Source organism: Gadus chalcogrammus, chromosome 16, assembly GCF_026213295.1.
Source record: "Gadus chalcogrammus isolate NIFS_2021 chromosome 16, NIFS_Gcha_1.0, whole genome shotgun sequence".
NCBI classification, from domain to species: Eukaryota; Metazoa; Chordata; class Actinopteri; order Gadiformes; family Gadidae; genus Gadus; species Gadus chalcogrammus.
Window position 1 is genome coordinate 28,852,037 of NC_079427.1, and position 21,786 is coordinate 28,873,822.

Genomic DNA, 21,786 nt, shown 5'->3' on the forward strand with positions numbered 1-21,786 from the left:
CAGCTCTGTGTTTAGTATATTGCAGTTTATTAAAACATCTAATGGAGTTGGGAGCCCAAAATTGGATTTCCATTGGGATTCAGTATGACTGTAGACCACAGACCTCTTTCTCTTCTTCGCAGGTTGGCGACAAGGTAACGGTGACCAAGATCAATGTCAACGGCCAATGGGAGGGCGAGTGTAAAGGCAAGCGAGGCCACTTCCCCTTCACACACGTCAAACTGCTGGACCAGCTCAACCAAGAGGAGGAACTCAGCTGAGAACTCCCCCAGCCCCCTTCCCTCCCCCTAAACAAGAACCCCCCCCTCCACCCGTAGCTGTCTCTCCCCTGGACACTAGTATCACAGAGTCAGTCTTCAATCCTATTCACCACCTTGTAAACCAAAACCCCTATGCCACCACCCCACTACATAATGGATCCAAGAATTGTGGAACTTGGTAAACTATTAAGACTGTGACTAACTCTCCATCAGTTGAACCCTCATACTCTTTAAAAAATATATATACCACCTTGTCTTCGCCCCGGCCAAATGACCCCTCTCCTTAAAAACACCTCGCCACCGCAAATGATGTCTTCCTTTCTTCCAGAAGAGTTTGAATTTGGGCCATCCTCTCCATATCCTTTTGATTGCTGCAGGACTTTGAGGCCAAGCCACACAACTAGTATTTACACAGAAATAATATATGAGGCTTTGCCTACAATAGCCATTGCAGCAGGAGCCCGGCTGGCGCTAGTGTTGGTTCTTATTTACTGGGAGATGATGCACAGGCCTTTGACCTCACTGAGTAAACGGACCCACCCACTCCTCTCTCCCCCTGGGCATGAAAGCTGTCTTATCTATACTGGTTTTGTCTTTTGCTTTGTAAGGCACATATTCACAGACTAGAGAACCCCAGCACTGATCCATGTGTCGTCTTTTTTTTTTGCTTGGTTGGATGAAGACACTTGAAATGGAATAGTATGGGATTTCCATTACATGGAAAACAAGGGACTATTCTATCAGGTTTTTTCTTGAGGTCTGAGCACTCGGGCCAAGTGTTCAGAGAAGGCACACTGTTGGAGGGGTCCACTACTTTGCATGGGGTCAAGGGAAGAGTGGAAGCTTGCGCTCTGCGGATAAATTGAGGCCCCATTCGTACCCCAATATCAAGACTGTATATCTCTCCTGTGCATTTGAGTAGCTGTTGAATTGACTGTAGGTGGTCCACTACTTTGTTATTTCACTTAAGTCAATGTACAGTGGAAGTTTTTATTCCCATTTGTTCTCATGCCATCTGGAACCACATTGTCGCCTTTAGTGACTTCAGTGCCTCCATCCTAGCCTAATTTCTCTGTTATAATGCTCCATTACATATTAAAACTCATCTGCTTGTGATAAGCAAACAAAACATTAATTTAAAACGATTACTGAAATTTGGCAGGTCTTTTGTCTTCAGATAATTAATGGTAAGGTGTCATTTAGATATAATGGTAGATGATTGTTTTGGGGTAACTTTCGACAAATGACAATTGTCATTTTAAATCCCTCTCATTATCCAGGGGTTGGATTTTGTTACCTTTTGTTGAAATAAACAAGGTTTTATGCTTAAGGTTGATCTTTCGACACGTGCAGGGATCATACCAGTAGATAGCGCTATTGCATAAAGGGAAACGTGACTTCTGGGAAAAATAAAGTTGCCCGTAAATTTGCAGATGAAGGTAAAATAGAATTTTAAACTGAACGCACTTGAAAACCTTTAGTTTTGTATTTTCTACATGGGGTTAATATACTGTTATTTACTTAATGATCAATTTCAGCGTTGATGGTTGGAAAAATTTGGATAGATTCTCATTTTAAGAAGCCTTCCAGTTCCTCCTGTTGAACCATTTAACGTCCCAGCTGGTAGATACAAGTAGACCATTGGAAGCCAACAATGTATCCAGTTTTTGGAAACTATTAATTTTTGTTTGAATGAATGATACATTTTATCAGTGTAGCCACCGCACATCAGGACGCTCGGGGGTAATTCACTATTTACATGCCAAGTGCTTACAAACATCATTTCAAGTGTGGTAGTAATCCTGCAATCATTAATTTCCTTTCATGTGATGGAGGGGAGGTGGATGAAGCTGACAAAATTGTGTTAATATCTAAATGTGCCATTTTATTTTAACACTATATTCTTTCAAAACAATTAAAATGACATTTTATTTTGTGTAGCATGTAATATGTTAATACAATACATGATGGCAAATAAATCGAATCATGGTGAAAACATTGTCACTATAGCTTATTTTATTAAAGGTCCCATGCCATGGAAATCTCACTTTATGAGGTTTCTATCATAAATATGAGTTCCCCTAGCCTGCCTAGGGTCTCCCAGTGGCTGGCGTTCGGTGTAAACCGAACACTAGGTGTTCTGCTCACCTTTGAAAAAAACAGGCTCAAGTGAGCTGATTTGGAATGTGGTCCCATATGTCACCATAAAGGATCTAAGCTCCTCCCCTTTTCTGCCTTGCCCGCCCAGAGAATTTGGCCCACCAATGAGACGTGTGTGTGTGTGTGTGTGTGTGTGTGTGTGTGTGTGTGTGTGTGTGTGTGTGTGTGTGTGTGTGTGTGTGTGTGTGTGTGTGTGTGTGTGTGTGTGTGTGTGTGTGTGTGTGTGTGTGTGTGTGTGTGATTACACACACTGTAACGTAAGTGTTTGCTGTTGGTGTTATGGCGCATAACACGTTGGTTCTTTGACGTCTCTTGTATTTCCACAACGAGACTGTAGTTTGGGTTATCTCAGGCATGGTTGAGAAGGAATTGGGGGAAAGAAACTTAGGCTTTGACTCCCTGAAGAACATGAATTGTGACATGCTGCCCGCCGCCGGTTGCTGCGAGGCACCACCGCCGCGAAGCACCACCGCCCGGCAGCTGGCAGCCGGCTATGGCAAGCCCAGGGCGACTTAATTCGACGTTATTTTACGAGTATCAGCACGCGTTCTGAACAACGCGTATCAGAACGCGTGAACGCCACTCGGCACGCGTTCTGAAGGCACTTCGGTATGGCAAGCCATCCCCGACAGAAAACGCCCTCATTTAGTCACGTATCACCTTCACGTATTACACCGTAAAATGTAGAAAAACGGCGTATTGTACGCCGTCATGCGCCGCTTTTTACGCCTTTCAAGAGCGCGTAAAAAATGCTGTTTTGTATGGCAAGCCCAGGGCGACTTAATTCAACATTATTTTACGCGAATCAGCACGCGTTCTGAACAACTTTGTTTGTGCACCTCACAACGCGCGTAAAATACAGCGTCTCTCTAGTATGCTAATAATCTCCGACCAAATAAGTTCAGCACAGTTCTGCTTGTGACGAATCAAACGAATTGTGATTAATCAAAAAATTATAAAAAATTATGTAAAATTGTATATACGCCATCTCCTACCTCCTATATTCTATCACTTTACTGACACACACAATGTGTGGCAGTAAAGTGACAGGATCATTCCATAGACAAAAATTGTTCCATATAAATAATTTAATTTAGGAGGATATTGCACAGCTGTAACCAAGTATTCTCATTATAGCCTAGTTATATCCTAGTTTTGCATATTTATACATTGTATCCTACTTTCCTATTTCATGTGGCATCTGTATTTTTATGTAGGCTACAGCATCTGTATTTTAAATTTAGCTTGTATCTTCTTTTTACATTTTACCTTTTGCTGAGGTGGTCGCTGTATTACTGTAAAGGCAGTCTGTATTTGTGTAAGAGGTATTTGTATTGTGTAACCTGCTGGATTATGAAAGTTAGTTTGGGGTCAATAAAGTCTGTCCGTCCGTCTGTCTGGGGGAAAATGCCGTGAAAAATGTACGCACGGTGCGTTCAGGATTAGGACTGATATAACATAGGTATAGCTGGCACCGCCCACCTACCTACTTCTGCTCAATTTTCATTTCACTTCAGTACTAGTTCTGGGTCTGCTTAATATGAATGCGTTCCATGGAAACCACATTTCTGGCGGTCCAATCAGCGAACAGAGGGAGTGGCTGAGAACGATAACGTCTAGGTCGCGCGCCAGTTTCAGTAGTAGTCAGAGGAAGACAATTGAGAAGGATACGAGAGAAGCTATTCGGTCTGTTGTGGGATCGCTGCCGAAAATCGATCAATTAAAGAACAAGCTTTGCAGAGTTTTGTTGGTGGCCATGATGTTGTGGCGCTTCCCCCCACCGGGTTTGGGAAAAGTTTGTTTTTCCAGCTGGCTCCGTTAGTGGTGAAGGAACCAGACCCGTCGCATGACATACGTCACGACCAAACGCTATGAGATTGGTTATGGCAGATCCAGAGTGGCACTGGGCAGATCCAATCATTTTAAAACTTCTACAGACACCCGCCTCCAAGTGAGTGAACGTTTGTCAATTAAGCAGTTCCAGACCTTCTGTACAAATGAAATGAAGTACGATGGTCTGGTAGGACCAGGCTAGCATATGTCGGCCTAGGCCTAATCAATCGTGTTTTAATATTTGAAGCATTCATATTAGATTTCGTAGGCTACTCTGCTGTTGGCCTTGGATATGTTTTTGCTGTCATGCACAAATAGTTTAATCCAACAACATTCCTGCGTCTCCCCCTCCTACAGAGCCCATTTAAGCACCGTGTCATACAGTTACAAGCCTATGAACATTGTTGTTAGCCTATCAGTTAGGCTACTTGGCTCCCCAGTTTATCAGTGTCTCTTTCTATGGCTCCCTCTCACTCCCTTCCACTGTGTATTTATATCGATTGAACAAGGGAGGATGTAACGATAACTCCACGAAAATAAAGGCTCCATTGCTATAATAATTTAAATATAATTAACTTATAAAGCGTGTAACAAGACACCGAGATGATCTGGCTGGCTGACTAAAAAGGCACTGAATTTGGAACTTATAACACAGGAGGTCTGGCTTGCTGACTAAAAAACATTGTGATCATAAAAGGTGACCATCTGACAAAAGCACAAATCTGACAATAGATGGACTCGATCCGTCAACCTCTTGCCAACAGAGCAAGCGTCTCTATCGATTGGGCCACGCTGACCGCACGGTTTATTTCAGATTCACTGATATATATCTATATGACGCTACAACTAATAACAAATGAGAGGAGAAATCGTCACAAGCAGATCCGTGCTGAACTTATTTGGTCTGCTTGTCTTGTTCAGCGCAAACACTTCAAATGCATTGGCTGAGAGAAAAGAAGGGCGGCGATTCTTAGCATACTAGAGAGACGCCGTATTTTACGCGCGTTGTGATGTGCACAAATGCGCGTATTTTACGCGCGGTTTGATGCTCAAAACAGCTTTTTTTACGTGCGCTCTTGAAAGGCTTCATTGCGGCGTAAAAAAAAAAAAAAGAATCGTTTCAACTCGATTTTATTAATTTGGAGATTGTTTGACCCAAGAATCGAAATCGTGATCAAATTCGATTAATTGCACAGCCCTAGCATATGTCGTCCTAGGCCTAATCAATTGTGATTTAAAGGAGACATATTATGGTGTTTTCCCAACAAGTAAACATAGTATTTGAGTTCCAGAAAACATGTTTTTGAAGCTGTTTTCTGGAAATAGCTTTTAGGAAAAAAAAATATTGTCTACCGCTATTCCCCTCTGTTTCAGTCCCTTCAGAATGCGTTGTTTCTGGTGTCTGTAGCATTGATGCAAATGAGCTACTGCCCATTGACCAATGAGCTGTCAGACTGAACCACAGCACGGAGGAGAAGGGGTTGTTGCCGTTTGCTGACTCCTGGAGCTCTTTATCTATATTATATTATATAACATAATAATAATATTATGTACGGGTATTTATATATCTATCTAATATCACGGCCAAAAGCTATGTGCGCCTTGGATGATATTATGAATAATAAAGACTCTTCCACAAGTAAAGACTTCCACAAGTAAAGACTCGTAGTGCGGGATATCTCGGCCATGGTTGAGAAGAACTGGGGGGAAGGAACTTTGGCATTGACTCTCTGAAGTCCATGAACCGCGACATTGAGAAGAAAAGGATTGTACTCCAGGAGCTGAGCTGCCGGACTGCCTCCGAGCTCCCCTCGCCGGAGCTGCCGGCCACCGTCGAAGCCGTCCGGCTGCAGCCCGGCAGCTCGGACGGTGTACTCCGGGAGCTGAACTGCCGCCGAAGCTAGGTGGCAGCTCCAGCGGACTAGCAGCTCCGGCTGGGGTAGCTCGGCGGCAGTCCGGCAGCTCAGCTCCGGGAGTACAATCCCTTTCTACTCCATGTGTCTCCTCCTCCAGACTTCCCTTCGGCGGCAGCTCCGGCGGCATGAGCTCGGTGCCAGAGAAAGGGATTGGACTCCCGGAGCTTAGCTGCAGGGCTAGCGCCGAGTTCCCCCCGCCGGAGCTGTTCGTCCACTGGTCCACACAATCTTAGCGATACTCTGATTGGAGGGGAGTGGGGAAGTGGGAGGTAATATTCAAATGTGCCCCCTTCCTACGTAGCAGGGGGCGCCGAAACTGACTCGCTTGTTTGGTAGCTGGAGGCGGGCTGCTTCCAGAAATGCGTATCTCACTCAAAAAATCATGTACAGATTTATTTCAAAGTTTGTATGCGTGTGGGAGTACCATCTACCCACTACAACGCCCCAAATCCCAGGAAAAGTGCTGTTTTCATAATATGTCCCCTTTAATATCTTTAGCATTCATATTATTGCAGTCTAATCTTTTCGTAGGCTACTCTGCTGTTGGCCTTGATGGGGAGATATTTTAACCCAACGATGTGGCTCCCAACATGCACCTAAACAATGCCCAGCATATGGAAAAGTCTGTAACCAATGTAAAGGGAAAAACCACTATGCCAAGCAATGCTTTGCCAAAGGGAAACAGAGCGGAGGTGAACGTGTGCATCCAGTACTGACTACTACTGGCTACAGTAGTAGCCAGTAGAACAATGGCTCTTGAGGATTCATTCTTTGTAGGCATGCTCAACCAGGATGATTTCAGACATAAAGAGACTGAACAACTAATGCCAAACGTGAACAGTGTTGAGCAGGACAAGTAGATTGTGCCATTATAAATAAATGGAGCGGTCATTCCTCTCAAGCTGGACACGGGGGGGCCAAAGCCAACTTAATGAGTGAACGTGACATCAGAGTCATGAAGGTAAAACCACACATTCATCCCAATTCAGTCAATAAGCGAAAAGCCTATAATGGACAGCAAATCAACACAAAAGGCATGTGCAAACTCAAAGTGAAAATTAAAGAAAAGGAACATCAGCTCATGTTTGTTGTTATTCCAGATGGACATGACTCACTACTAGGTGACAAAGCATGTGAAAATGTAGGCCACTCTTTTAATGTAGTTAAAAGAGTGTACTGTATATGTCACGGCTTTCAAGCATGCAAATTATTGAAGCCTTACGGACGCCTTGGGACGGATTTCAACGCGCTGCGGCATCACTTACTGTTACAGTTTGTTTGGAGATCGGCTGGTTGCGGTGGGTGCGTGCGTGCCATTCAAAGTAACAAATGAACAACTTAAAGACGATGCATGCACCTACACTATTCCTTCGGTTCAAAATAAAACGGCGTCGCTTATTTGCCTCGAAAACGTTCCTATCTTTTCATATTGTGTGTATAGATGCGGTATGGGACCGAGCGGTTGAAAACGATTTCTGTCGGCGTGTCCTGTGACCGCGCACCTGCGTTCAATTACTATATATAGGCACGGGACACGCAGTGATTGCGTCATCGAACAGAAAGAAAAACGAAAGTGCGACGCCTGTAGTTCTTTCAATGGAATGGCTCCTACAGTATAAACAACATCAGTGCACAACATAATGCAGAGTTAATTGTGGATCAGTATTCAGACATCTTCCACGGGTTTGGGGTCTTACCATTCACCTACAAAATTCAACTGAAGGATGATGCACAACCGGTCGTTCATGCTTCTAGGCGCGTACCAGCACCTCTGTGTGAAAAGCTAAAAGAAGAACTTGATCGTATGACATCACTTGCGGTCAAAAAGAAAGTGGAGGAGCCCACAGAAGGTGAATTCGATGGTGTGTGTCAGAAAACCGAATGGAGATTTACGCATTTGCATGGATCCAAAAGATCTGAACAACAACATTAGGAGAGAACATTATCAAATCCCAACCAGAGATGAAATTACAAGTGAGATGGCCGGTGCACAGTACTTTAGCAAGCTGGACGCCTCTCAAGGGTTTTGGCAGTTGAAACTGCATGAGGATAGTACAAAGTACATTCTGCACATTCAAGGCACCGTATGGCCATTACAGTTTCCAAAGGTTGCCTTTCGGAATATGCTCTGCTCCGGAAGTGTACCACCGGGCCATGGAGCACATGATAGAAGGCGTGGAAGGCGTACGTGTGTACGTAGACGACATTGTTCTCTGGGGAGCTACACTTGACCAGCACAATGAAAGGCTCATCAGAGTACTTCAAAGAATCCAGGAGTATGGACTGAAGCTGAACAGAGCAAAGTGTGAGTTTTGCGTGAAGGCAATCACCTTTCTGGGGGACAAGTTGTCAGAAGCTGGTGTGGAGCCAGACATAAGCAAGGTAAAAGCAATAGTGGAAATGCCAAGACCTGAAGATAAAAAAGGTGTGTTAAGAGCGTTAGGGATGATCAATGTCATTGGAAAATTCATTCCTAATTTATCAACTAAGACTGTGCATCTTAGAGAGTTGTTGCATGACAAGTGTGAGTTTAAGTGGACTGCTGATCATGAAGAGGAGTGGGAACGTCTGAAAACCACTTTGACAACGGAGCCCGTGTTGACATTCTTTGATCCCTCCAAAAAGATAAAAATATCCACTGACTCTTCCAAGGATGGCATCGGAGCTGTATTACTACAGACTACAGGAGAAGATTGGAAGCATAAGCAGTCACTTATGCATCAAGAACGATGACCGTCACAGAATGCCGCTATGCACAAATAGAAAAAGAGTGCCTAGGACTGGTGTGTGGATTCCAGAAGTTTCACGGATAAGTTTACGGCCTTCCAAAGTTCGTGGCTGAGACAGACCACAAGCCGTTGATATCCATCATAAAGAAAAACCTCAGCGAGATGTCGCCAAACATTCAAAGACTGATGATGAAGTTACAACGCTATGATTTTGACTTGATGTACACACCTGGCAAACATAGTGCTAGCTGATGCTCTGTCTAGAGCAACAATACGGAGTGAAGAACAGGGTGAGTGTCTCACAGAAATGGACGTCACTCTCCATGTCAACCTAATCACACAGTCACTGCCTGTGTCTGATAGGAAATCCAAGCAGATCACTGCAGAAACACAGAAAGATGCAGGTTTACAGAGAGTCATCAAGCTCCTGAATGAAGGTTGGCCAAGAGGGGAGTGTCAACAGTACTACAACATCAGAGGCGACCTGAGTGTTGTCAATGGGCTGCTTCTTAGGAAGAACAGAATCATCATCATCTAAGCGTCTTAGAGTACCATATTAAGCGCTATATAAATTGTATTTATTATTATTATTATTATCATTCCTCAGTCATGACTCATTGAGACCAGAGATGCTGAAGAGACTACACAAGGGGCACCTGGGTATGGAAAAATGCAAGAGGAGAGCCCGCACAGCCATCTATTGGCCAGGAATCAATGCAGACATAGACAGGATGGTCTCAAGCTGTAACACACCTGTCTAAAACATCAATCGAAACAGCCAAAAGAGCCCATGAAAATCACAGACTTGCCTGATGAACCATGGCAAAAAGTCGGGACAGAGCTATTTCACTTAGATGGAAAGAATTTCCTTCTGGTAATAGATTATCTGTCAAACTACCCCGAGATAGCACTACTTTTCAGCATGTCTGCGACCTGTGTAATCAAGCACATGAAGTCCATCTTTGCGAGACATGGAATTCCCCAGATTGTCTACAGTGACAATGGTCCATCATATAGTTGTAAAGAATTCCAGTGTTTTGCAGAAGAATATGACTTTAAACATGTGACTTCAAGCCCTCTGTATGCCCAATCAAACGGTAAGGCAGAGAAAGGAGTTCACATAGTCAAACAGTTGCTCAAGAAAGCACAAGACAGTAATTCAGATCCACATTTATTAGGGCGGTCAGTTAAACGCGTTATTAAGGGCGTTAACGCAATTCCAATTTTAACGGCGTTAAAATTGATTTAAAAAAAAAATCGCGCGATTAAGGCAAATTCATATTTAAAAAAAAAAACTTTTTTTTTTTTTTTTCCTTTGGCTCAAGACAAAGAAGCAGTAGCCTGACTGCTATGTTCAAGGCAGTATGTTTGTATGTTCATCGTTTAATTGCACTATTGGCTTTTTTTTGTATCTTCCTGTTTTTATTAGTATATGCCAATGTTGTTGTCAATAAAAATACATTTGCACAAGGCAAGCCGATGCACTTCTCCATGTTGATAAGAGCATTACAATTAGAACAATTAATGGGACAAAGAAATCAAGGGATATTTAGCATAGAATAAAGATTTGCGATTAATCGTGAGTTAACTATGACAATAATGGGATTAATCGCGATGAAATATTGTAATCGCTTGACAGCCCTAATATTTAGCTTTATTGAGTTATCAAGCATCACCACTGGAACATGGCATGTCCCCTGCTGAAGTTCTTATGGGACGTAGGCTACGCACCACGATTCCATACACTGCAGAACGAAAGCAGAACAGAGTGAAACTGCAACAAAGCCTTCTACAAAGGAGACAAATAGCAAACTACGACAAGTGCACAAGAAGCCTGGGGCCACTGGCAAGACATGATGCAGTGAGAATCCAAGATTCCAACACCTGGACAAAGAGAGCGACTGTTCTGGAGGAAGTGAGTCCAAGGTCCTACAACTTCAGAACAGAGGATGGCCAAACCCTGAGAAGGAATCGAAGGAGTCTACTGAAAACACAAGAGAGACTGCAAGAATAACCAAATGAAACAGCTATGGAAGATTCAGCCGACACCGCATCAGCTGAAGCACCGCCTGCAACAGAGAGCAGCGGACCAGCTGAGTAGAATGGTTTGCCTGTGTTGAGAAGGTTCACACGCAGTGTCAAACTGCCAGACAGACTGAACCTTTAAAGATAATGGACCAGGGGCGGATGGTGTATATGGGCGACGCACTACCAACTGGGAGAAAGAGGATTTTTTTTTATAACAAATTCTATCACAGCAAAAGTAGTTTTCAGTGTTCTAGACATATTATCTGTCATTGTCCAATCAGAATCGTCATATTCATGTCGCGTTTCAAATGGTCCCGCCTCTCTGGGCGAATTCATCGACGTGGAAAATCGCCCAAGGATTCTCCGTTGACAGTCATGTTAAAACTTCGGAAAATGAGCCTTCAATGCATTTTCAATGGGGATTTGGGACTCGCCCTAACGTGCTTGCGTCATACGTCACTGAGCAAAGAGCGCGAAGGGATATCTTCGATTTGAAGTCACTTGCTAATTTCAACATGGCTGCTAATGTGTGCAATTCCGTTGTGTCTCTGAAAGAAGTTCCTTTAAGTCGACGATCCAATTCAGATAAATTGGCATTAAAACAATCAGGACCTCCAAAACCAAAATTAATAAAAAAGAGGTTGCACGTCGACATTCTGTACCAGAGGCTCCAGAAGAAGGACATTGATGCAGCAGTCTTCATCAAAAGTGCCCTCGAGAGCTTCACAAGCAGTCTGCAGACCATTAGGTAAGATAACATTTATATCATTTGATCCTTCTCAAAGCAAAGCTTTGTTATGAGAATATATATGCATGAAAGGAGACTGTATTTGTGTTCTTTTTTATAATATATGTTCTTTTTTATAATATATTGCCAGTGGTGTAATCTAGCTTGCTTTACTCTGTGCTGGACATCCTGGTTAGGCGAGGCACAATGGATAGCTTAAAAAACAGTGTTTAACACTAACATTATGCATCCCTGCCCATTTTAAGTGGGTATACTCATCATTCCTTCAGTGTGTCTTGAACAACCACACATAAAAGGTTGCCCATATTATATTGATATTTTATCGTATTTGTCTAAATGCATACTTGACTGTAGATAGATTTATGAGTGAAGTTACCAACACAATAGATAAAAAACAGTGTTTAACACTAACATTATGCATTCCTGCCCATTTTAAGTAGGTATGCTGACATCTTTTTGACATCTCACAACAAAGCGAGGTTCACTGGCCACCTTGTGAGTGCTACCTTAGTACAAGGAACTATGTTTGTAAGGTACTGCCATTCTTTTCCTGCTGATGCTCTGAATGCCACTGTGAAGGCATATCCCACGCCCAACAAGGCAAAGCTCAAGACGGAACTGTCTCTGATCTATGAGAATCCTGAATCAAGGCTGGCTGTGGTGCACTGGCACTGTACCAGGTTATCATGAGCTACAACCTCCAGGAGACATTCTCTTAGACTGTGAGTTTGTTGAACATTCTCATAACTACTCCTATGACAACAGCTGAAGCTGAGAGATGTTTCTCAACTTTGAAAAGAATTAAGACATTAAGAGGATGGACACTTGGTTACAGCGGCCCTCACAACCCCCCCACCCCCCCTTCCCGTGAGAATGGACACTGGGTTACAGCGGCCCTCACAACCCCACGCCTCCACCCCCCCCCTTTCAAGTGTATATTGTATATAGTTCTCTGCAAACCTATAGCGGCATCATGCCTTCAGTGTGTGTATTGTATATAGTTCTCTGCAAACCTATGGTGGCATCATGCCTTCAGTGTGCATATTGTATGTAGTTCTCAGCAAACCTATGGTGGCATCATGCCTTCAGTGTGCATATTGTATGTAGTTCTCTGCAAACCTATGGTGGCATCATGCCTTCAGTGTGCATATTGTATATAGTTCTCTGCAAACCTATGGTGGCATCATGCCTTCAGTGTGTCTTGAACAACCACACATAAAAGGTTGCACATATTATATTGATATTTTATCATATTTGTCTAAATGCATACTTGACTGTAGATAGAGTGAAGTTACCAACACAATAGATTGGCCGTAACACACTCAACCCTTGTAGAATCACATTCTCTCCCTCACTCTCACTCTCCCTCTCTCACAAACACACATACAGATAGAGACAGAGAGAGATTGTTAACTTGTGTATAATTCCCAATTATTATTGAAATATTTGCACTTTTAATCTTGCTGAATTCTACAAGGCAAATAAATTAAATTAAAACTCAGTTCCCCGGCTCCATTCGTCTTTGTAAGGAAATGTTCTATTTTGTCTTTATTATTTTGTCAGAATGCACCAGAATGCTTCATTTGTATGTGAAAATCACAAAAAAAATCTTTCGGGGGAGGATGCCCCCAGACCCCCCTACAGGGGTTTGGTTTACAAACTTTCAGCCCCCCCTAAAACATAATTCACCAGCCGCCACTGTAATGGACTTACCTGTACCCTTTAAAAAAAAAATAACTAATTGAATTGAAGAATTGAATTGAAACATGGACATGCTTGTCCTTATGTGGTGTTTATGTTATGTTCATGTTTGTACTGCAAACGAATGCTGATGCAGATTGTTAAGATTAAGTTGCTATAGGAATAATCTAGTTCATGAGTATGGTAGCGTACATCTAAAGAAAAGGGGATGCAAAGGAGACAAGGTTGGGTATGGAATTCGCTTTTTTGGCCATTTTTGCAAAATTACTTGAAATCCTTATCATAACCCACTTACAGCCACTGAGTTAGAAGTACTGTCATGAAAATTAAACAAGTCAATCATCTGTGGAACGGGCAGGGCTCGAAAAACTCCAGCCAATGATTTCCAGAGCCACCGAGTTGCATTGGACAGTAAGTACGTCAATCAAACGGTCGCACTGCAATCCCCGCGCGACCCCTTCGTGCACGTACTCAAAGCTCGTGACCCAGAGCAAGCTTGTTTGTTGTTATCCTGCGGTAGCTACTGGAGCTAGCTAACTAGCTAATGGCTCGCTCTCGCGCATCTGTGTTCACTCGTGCATGATTGCGCGTCCATGTACTGGGAATGGGTGGAGTCAGAGTCAGCGTTGAAGGAGAGGGGGTAGGACCATTTGAGTTGTTTATTTTCAAAATCTGCTGGCGTTTCGCAAATCCCATACCCAACCTTTAAGATAAAGACTGCCACCAACCACTAGGTGGCGGCACCTGTAACCAATTGTATACTTAATAGATATATGCGTTATTAGAATAAGACGACGATAAGCCACGCTTGAGTTACTAGCACACGGGGTTACAACAATAAAGCCATGTTCCTTAAGTCACGTTCTGATTAATGAAGAAACATTACAATTCCTGCGTCTCCCCCTCCTACATAGCCCGTTTCAGCACAGTGTCAGTGGACAGTTACAATCCTCGAACGTCGTGAGTGCAGTGATCGCGAGCGTTCATGTTAAGAGGAGTTTCTATGCATCGACGGTCGCTATGCGACACACTTTAGCGTCCCTCCGAGAGAAGGCTCCGATGGAGCGGTTCGCCGGCAATTTATCCTATGGAGCAGTTCACTCGCCGTGTGCCTAAGCTTTCGTTAGTCCCTCCATCGCCTTGCTCACTCCCGGAGTAACAACATTTACACGCTCTCCATCATCCAACATATGTTTTACTTAGTAACTGTTTCTACTTCCAGGCGCGGAGTGATATGCAAACTTTCACAAAATGATCGGGCGTCATAGCAGTTATGTATACGCTGGGAACCAATCAGATCGCTGGATTTCGGTCCCCCGTATAAATATTTATATATTATCTTATATTATTATTATTATTATTATATTATATAAATATATATACAAGTTAAAGGGACTCTTACCTTTGTTGCATTTTTACACTTTTTTTGGATGAGGTTAAATTGGTATTAATAAGGTAATAACACTCTAATATGCAAGACAGACCCACCAGGAGTAAAAACAAACAATTATTTTACTCTCATAATATTTAGTGAAAACTTCAACCAATAAAATTCTTCGGACCGAATGACCTTATTGGCCGACAGACCTGTCTGTTTGCTGCATGGATATATAAGGTTTTCTGTCTGCTTCTTGTGGCGCATTCGGGCCCGCGTCATCAAGGCGCGTCCTCAACTAGAGGGTTTGTTTTGATTCCACGGCAGACAGTAGCGAGTAGCGACCGTAGCGACTGACGATGGCAGACCAAAGTGGTCCACGGCGTACTGAAACTGCACCATTCAGTCCGATTAGGGGACTCATCTCGGACTCAGACTCACAGAGTTACCCTCCTCTGGAGCCTCAGGAAGACCTCCAGACTGTTGGCCACCAACTGCACCATTCAGTCCGACAAGGGGACCCGATTCGGCCTCAGAAGCCAAGTGGTCCCGCTCCCCTGGATGATTCTCAGGACTTCCAGACCGTTGGCAACCAACCGCACCACTCAGTCCGATTAGGGGACCCGTTTCGGACTCAGACGCGAAGTTGTCCCGCTACTCTGGAGCTCCGGGAAGACCTCCAGACCGTTGGCACCCAACCGCACCACTCAGTCCGATTACGGGACCCATTTCGGACTCAGACGCGACGTTGTCCCGCTACTCTGGAGCTACAGGAAGACCTCCAGACCGTTGGCACCCAACCGCACCACTCAGTCCGATTACGGGACCCATTTCGGACTCAGACGCGACGTTGTCCCGCTACTCTGGAGCTACAGGAAGACCTCCAGACCGTTGGCACCCAACCGCACCACTCAGTCCGATTACGGGACCCATTTCGGACTCAGACCCGACGTTGTCCCGCTACTCTGGAGCTACAGGAAGACCTCCAGAACGTTGGCACCCAACCGCACCACTCAGTCCGATTACGGGACCCATTTCGGACTCAGACGCGACGTTGTCCCGCTACTCTGTTTGTAATGCTCATACACCTTTCTTATACTCAGTGGGACCACTGTCCTTCAACATGGGGCCTCAAAACGGTATCGCACGAAGCCCATAAAATTACAGTGAGCCACCTGCTAAATTTCTTGTTTACTAGACCCCTGGTAGATATTATGACCCCTGGGAGTCTAAACATAACCCATGGGAGTCTAAACATAACCCATGGGAGTCTAGAACTTTTGTACTGTAGCGACCCTGGGACAGTTAAATAGTTTGTGTGTTATGTGTTACATTATATTTCGTTGTCCGCTATGCCAGTTGTTCTATGTGTATGTATTGTAATGTTCTTCTTGTCAATCAGCGTGGGGGCGAATCATTAGGTCAGCTGGGGGAGGGCCTTGGAAGAACAGGAGGGTGGGGGCCTGCACGCGAGTGAGACCGTGTTGGGGGTTGCCGGGGTAACCGGGGTTTGTTTTGTGTCGGTTTTCTGCCGTTGGTTACAATGTTACGGGTTTCAGTGACCTGGTTTTGGTTCATTAAAACTACCTTCAACTACTAATGACTCGACATCATTATGTCACCGGCGAGGTCGTTACAGTACTCACGCTTAGTTTTGTACTCGGGCGTAACGCTTGGGGGTGGGGCATTGGAGGAAGGCGGGATGATTTGAATGTGCTGTAATTCTCAAATGCAACAAAGGTCAGAGTCCCTTTAAGAGTAACTTAAGCTACAGTTGTGCGTCTTCTCCATATTGTCCGCCATCGTACTGCTGCGAGTGCGAAATGCATCCTGGGATTTATAGCGGTTGCAAGTACACACGAGCCACCTCCGATGCATGCTCGGTGAAACTGCGAGATCGAGCACGCATCAAGAACACTTCCGACAGTAGTTTTACGACAGTACTCGCTTGATGCGTGCTTCGAATTGGAACAGTGCTCGGGCAACGACTGATGACGTTTCACGAGTCCACGAGTATGGCAAGCCATCCCCGCCAGAAAGCGGCATCATTTAGACGCGAATCACCTTCATTACGCCGTAAAATACGCCGTAAAATGTAGAAAAACTGCGTATTTTACGCCGTCATGCGCAAAAAAGCGCCGCTTTTTACGCCGCAATTAAGCCTTTCAAGAGTGCGCGTAAAATACGCGCGTTTTGAACATCAAAACGTGCGTAAAATACGGCGTTCCTCTAGTATGCTAATAATCTCCGCCCTTCTTTTCTCTCAGCCAATGCATTTGAAGTGTTTGCGCCCAATCGCTGACCAAGACAAGCAGACCAAATCAGTTCAGCACAGATCTGCTTTGAGAATTTCTCCTCTCATTTGGCGTTAGTTGTAGCGTCATTTAGATATATATATTAGTAAATGCAATTGCAATTGTGTGGTTCCCGTGGCCCATTTGATAGAGACGCTTGACCTGTAGGCAGGAGGTTGTCGGATCGAATCCATTTATTACCATATTTCTGCTTTTGTCAGATGTTCACGCTTTTATGATCGCAATGCTTTTTCGTCGGCAAGCCAGACCTGCTCTGTTATAAGTTCCAAAGACAGTGCCTTTTTAGTCAGCCAGCCAGATCATCTTGGTGTCTTGTAACACGCTTTATAAGTTAATTATATTTAAATTATTATAGCCATCGAGCCTTTATTTTCGTGGAGTTATCGTTACATCCTCTCGTTCAATCGATATAAATACACAGTGGAAAGGAGTGAGAGGGAGCTACAGTTATAAAAGTGTCAAACAAGCTGTCCTCTAAATCACCATTTCCCTAGGCCTATATGTTTTCATGCCGACAAATGGTTGAAATAAAGTAACTTTGTGACCCGGCGTATATTAGACTTGTTAAATGCAGAAATGCTTGCTGGCAGTGTCTATTCAGTTTCAACACTCCAATTCCAAAATTATGTTTTCATGTCGTCAAATGCTCGAAATAAAGTCAGGTTGTGACTCGACATCTACTTGACTTATACACCTCGACGCAGGTCGAGGAAACTGTTGCTGGTTGGCGTGCCACTGCTTGGATAGGGAAAAACCTACCTTTGCCATACGACTACTAAATTGCTGTTACAACTGACTCGTTAGCCCCTAACCCCTAAGAAGTTAGAAAGCATTTATACTAAGATTTAATTATTAACTATAGTGATATGTCAATTAAATATGATTTGTGTTAAAACTCGGTACATTAATGAAGTGAAATAGCACCATAGACCACCATCTAGAGTTCTAAATTAAAGCACATTACTTTAACTTCTGCCACATTGCACTCTCTCCCTACAAGCTTTAAACTTGGTGTGACTCATTCCCATAGCAACCCAGTCTCACCAATATGCGTACAGATCGCACGGTTTGACACTTTCAAAATGCGTGCAGTACATACGCCAAATGACCATTTCGCGTGCATATGATACGCAAAACCCAGCATTAACTACTGTGGAGGGCGGATACGTCCATTTCGCGTGCATATGATACGCAAAACCCAGCATTAACTGAATGGGAAATGCAATATTTTAGGACAGATTCACCATTAAACGTGTTTCTAACAGTGGTGTATAAAGTACTCAAAAGCCATACTTAAGTAAAAGTACAGATACCTTACTGGAAAATTACTTAAGTAAAAGTCACCTTTTAGAATAGTACTTAAAGGGCATGGTGCAGGTTTCTATTTTCTTCTATTCTGGCAATTTTCTAGTTGGTAATAAACATTTAAACAATTATCCATTGTATTTGATGTTGTAGGGTATCACAAAATATAAATATTAGGAAAAGTAGGTGATATATTAGTGGTTATTAGCCACAGGTTAGCGATGATTCTTATTTCTCCCACAATGCATTGCATGACGTCACATAAGGTACTCCGCGCTTTTGGACGACAGCCGAAGCCGCTAGTGAGAGAGTGACAGTGTCAGATTATATAAGTAAATACATAAATAGAGATAGCCTAGATATAGATAGATAGATATATAGATAGATAGATAGATAGATAGATAGATAGATAGAATAGCATAACATCGATAGATAGTGAGGGATAGCATAACATCGATAGATAGTGAGGGATAGCATAGCATAACATAACATAGATAGATAGTGAGGGATAGCATAGCATAGCATAACATAGATAGCTGATAGATAGAGAGAGAGTAGATATATAAGTAGATAACATGGTTTTCTACTGTTTTTGTGGCGGGTGCAACAACTCCAGCAAAAGTGGACATAGGGTACATTGCTTCCCCAAGGACAAAGGGATTCTCCGAAGCTGGGTGCAATTTGTCAAGTTTAGGCGGGCAGATTTTTCAGCTAGCTCTGTTACCGCGAATTACCAGAATATGCAGCGCGCATTTCAAGGAGGAGGATTACCACTCAGGGGATGCCAAGATGGTCTCACTTGGTTTAAGGAGTAAGAGGAGGGCGAAGTTAATTCCTACCGCCGTGCCGTCTGTGCATGCAAACCACTCTGCCTGCCCTGTCCCGAGGTCGAGAGACACCGTCTGCCGCAAGCGAGAGATTGCCACGATAAGCATCATGCTATAGCTGCTAATTACAAGCTGCGCGTTAGCTAGCTCTGTGTATTTTGCATACCGTGTTCCCTTTGACACAGCCTCCTCTACAAGCATGATCAGTCTGACATTAGAATAGCATATTTCTTGATTCACGAATATGAGCCAAAACAAAATTGCCCTGAAGTAAATGTCCATATCGTCATGAAAGCTTCATGGCTAGTGTTTTGATCAGTGATCGTCATCATCAAGCGGCTTTCACAACAGTGTGTTTGCGTTTTGTGTTAGTGCTAGACTGCTACGGTTCTCTTTCACATATACTGTATTTGACCGTGACCGTGTCGTCAGGGCTGTAGTGGACGCTAAACGCAAGTAAACGCAGTTTACCCACCTCTGAAATTTGAGAAACAGAGTTTATCCACTTCTCACTTCAGAGTTTAGCTACCTCCCAATACAGTAAATGTACTACCATTGGTTGCGAATCACTGATCTAAGTATTCATAGTTTACCTACCTCTTATTTCACCACTACACCCTTGCATTTCTTTTTTATATACTTATATATACTATACTTTATACTAATATACTTTTTTATATTTGTTTTCGCAAGATGTTGACAGACGCCTCACAGCAGGAGACCGTGCACAGTGTAGACACTGTGGAGAGTGTCGATACTGGGGATCAGCCCTTGCCCTCCTCCACTTCTGACGCTGGGACACAATGTTATTTGAAGCCCCCCCGATGGTCTCACGGTAAATCTTTGGTATTTTAAGGGGTCTAAAACATTGCAAGTAGGACATTTCCATACACATTGATGAAATGAATACATAGCCTACACCAAAACATAGCCGCTTAGATTTGCCATGATTGTCATATGTTTGGGTATGTTTACTGCCTCTGCCACAGCTGTGCAGGTTAACCTGAAGCCCAAGATGGTTAGCGTGGGCACACAGACTTCAATCAGCCCACAAACCTCCACTCCCCTCGCTAGTCCTGAACAGACAGTTGACGACGATGATGATGATAATGCCACTGTCATCAGTGACTTGTCGTGGGTGCCCGAAGAGCCGATGGATGAGGAGGAATTGTTTGATGAGGAGCCACCTTACACGTGTGACCCCCACCACAAGTGAGATAATCTAAAACCAACATAGACCATATTGAATGCTCAATGCTTTGTTAGTTTGAATGACACCGCCCCCCTCCCCCTCATTTTTTGTTGTTGTAGTTGCATTGACAAATTCATTGTTTGCCAAGAGGAGCTGATGGGCCTTTTTGCCATCTGTCCGGCCTGTTGTGAGAGGTCGGATAGGAGCATCGTGCAGCAGGAAGGAACTTTTGTTAAGATCAAGCAGGTACAGTTTTGTTTATGCAGTTTTGTTTACGTGGCCATCTGATTAGAAAATCTGAATATCTAATTACAATCTGATAGCTCTGACTGTCTTGCCAGTTAATTTACAATGTATGTACCAGGCTGGCTTAAGTCTGCTGGTTTGTGATGCCATCATATTTGAGTGTTATACTGTATTGGTCATGTGTGTTTCATTGAAAATATGAAACCTTTGACCAGTAATGTACAGTACTTACTCTATATTGAATCCTGATATACTGTTGATTACAATGTTTTATTTTATTTTATTACATATCTAGGTCTGTGCATCATGTGGCTACCACCGTTTCTGGCAAAACCAGCCAATGCTCCACAGGAACATGCCAACCTGCAACCTCCTGTTAAGTGGGGCCATTCATTTTACTGGATGTTTGGCCACACAGACACTAAGAATGTTGACCCTGTTTGGCCTGCAGTGCATCAGTGCGAGCAGTTTCTTTCGCCATCAGCGCCGCTACACCATCCCAGTAATCGTTCAGGCCTGGCAGAATGATCAAGCCAAGAATTTTAGTGACCTACGGGCAATGGATGGCGGAAGTTCTTGCTGGTGACTGCAGGTAAACCAGTGTGAGAGCTAGACCAGTTCCACGTTTTGATTTTGTTATTTGTTATCATGTAGGGTGGCTTTAGTTGGCATTTGCAGTTGACATGGTGGATTGTCTTTACAGACCATGGTTTTAAAAACTTGAAACATAAATTGTAATTAATTCCAGGTCAGATTATCCTGGGCACTGCGCAAAGTATGGGTCATACTCTCTGATAGAGGACAGAGTGAACAAGGTGGTGGATGTTCAGCTTGTTCAGGTAAACCTGATGTTATTAGACAAAGAAATGAACTCTGCAATTTGGTAAAAGGATTGTATCTTAATATAACATCTTTCCACTAGTACAACCATGCATAGAGCTTTATTGTGTATTGCCTAACTAGAGTAGTGTATCATAATGCCTGGACCAGCAAAGCTTCGGTTCATTAACGCCTCCTTCAACACCACCAGCATTCTACACTTACACTGTTATGTCATGTTGCAGAGCTCAGAGGTCCCCAACAGCTCATGGTGTGAGCTTGAAGGGCTCAAGCGCAGTGTTGGCCTGCTGAGGGGAAACGACCTGCATTTG

The 21,786-nt window shown here is 43.5% G+C and overlaps 2 protein-coding genes across 2 annotated transcripts in view; both read left to right on the forward strand.

Annotated features, from left to right (window-relative positions):
• The window catches only part of LOC130406517 (adapter molecule crk-like), a 68,485-nt gene extending 66,002 nt beyond the window's left edge, over positions 1–2,483 (forward strand). The window contains exon 3 of the mRNA XM_056612147.1: positions 123–2,483. Within this exon, the coding sequence (XP_056468122.1) occupies positions 123–260 (138 nt within the window). The 3' untranslated portion in view covers positions 261–2,483. The remainder of the gene's footprint in view (positions 1–122) is intronic.
• A 13,799-nt stretch (positions 2,484–16,282) lies between these two features.
• On the forward strand, positions 16,283–21,689 carry LOC130406522 (uncharacterized). The gene is made up of 5 exons (XM_056612151.1): positions 16,283–20,032; positions 20,187–20,409; positions 20,509–20,635; positions 20,931–21,227; positions 21,384–21,689. The coding sequence occupies exons 1-4, from the start codon at positions 19,891–19,893 to the stop codon at positions 21,219–21,221; spliced, it is 783 nt and encodes a 260-aa protein (XP_056468126.1). The 5' UTR covers positions 16,283–19,890; the 3' UTR covers positions 21,222–21,227; positions 21,384–21,689.
• Positions 21,690–21,786: the final 97 nt, after the last annotated feature.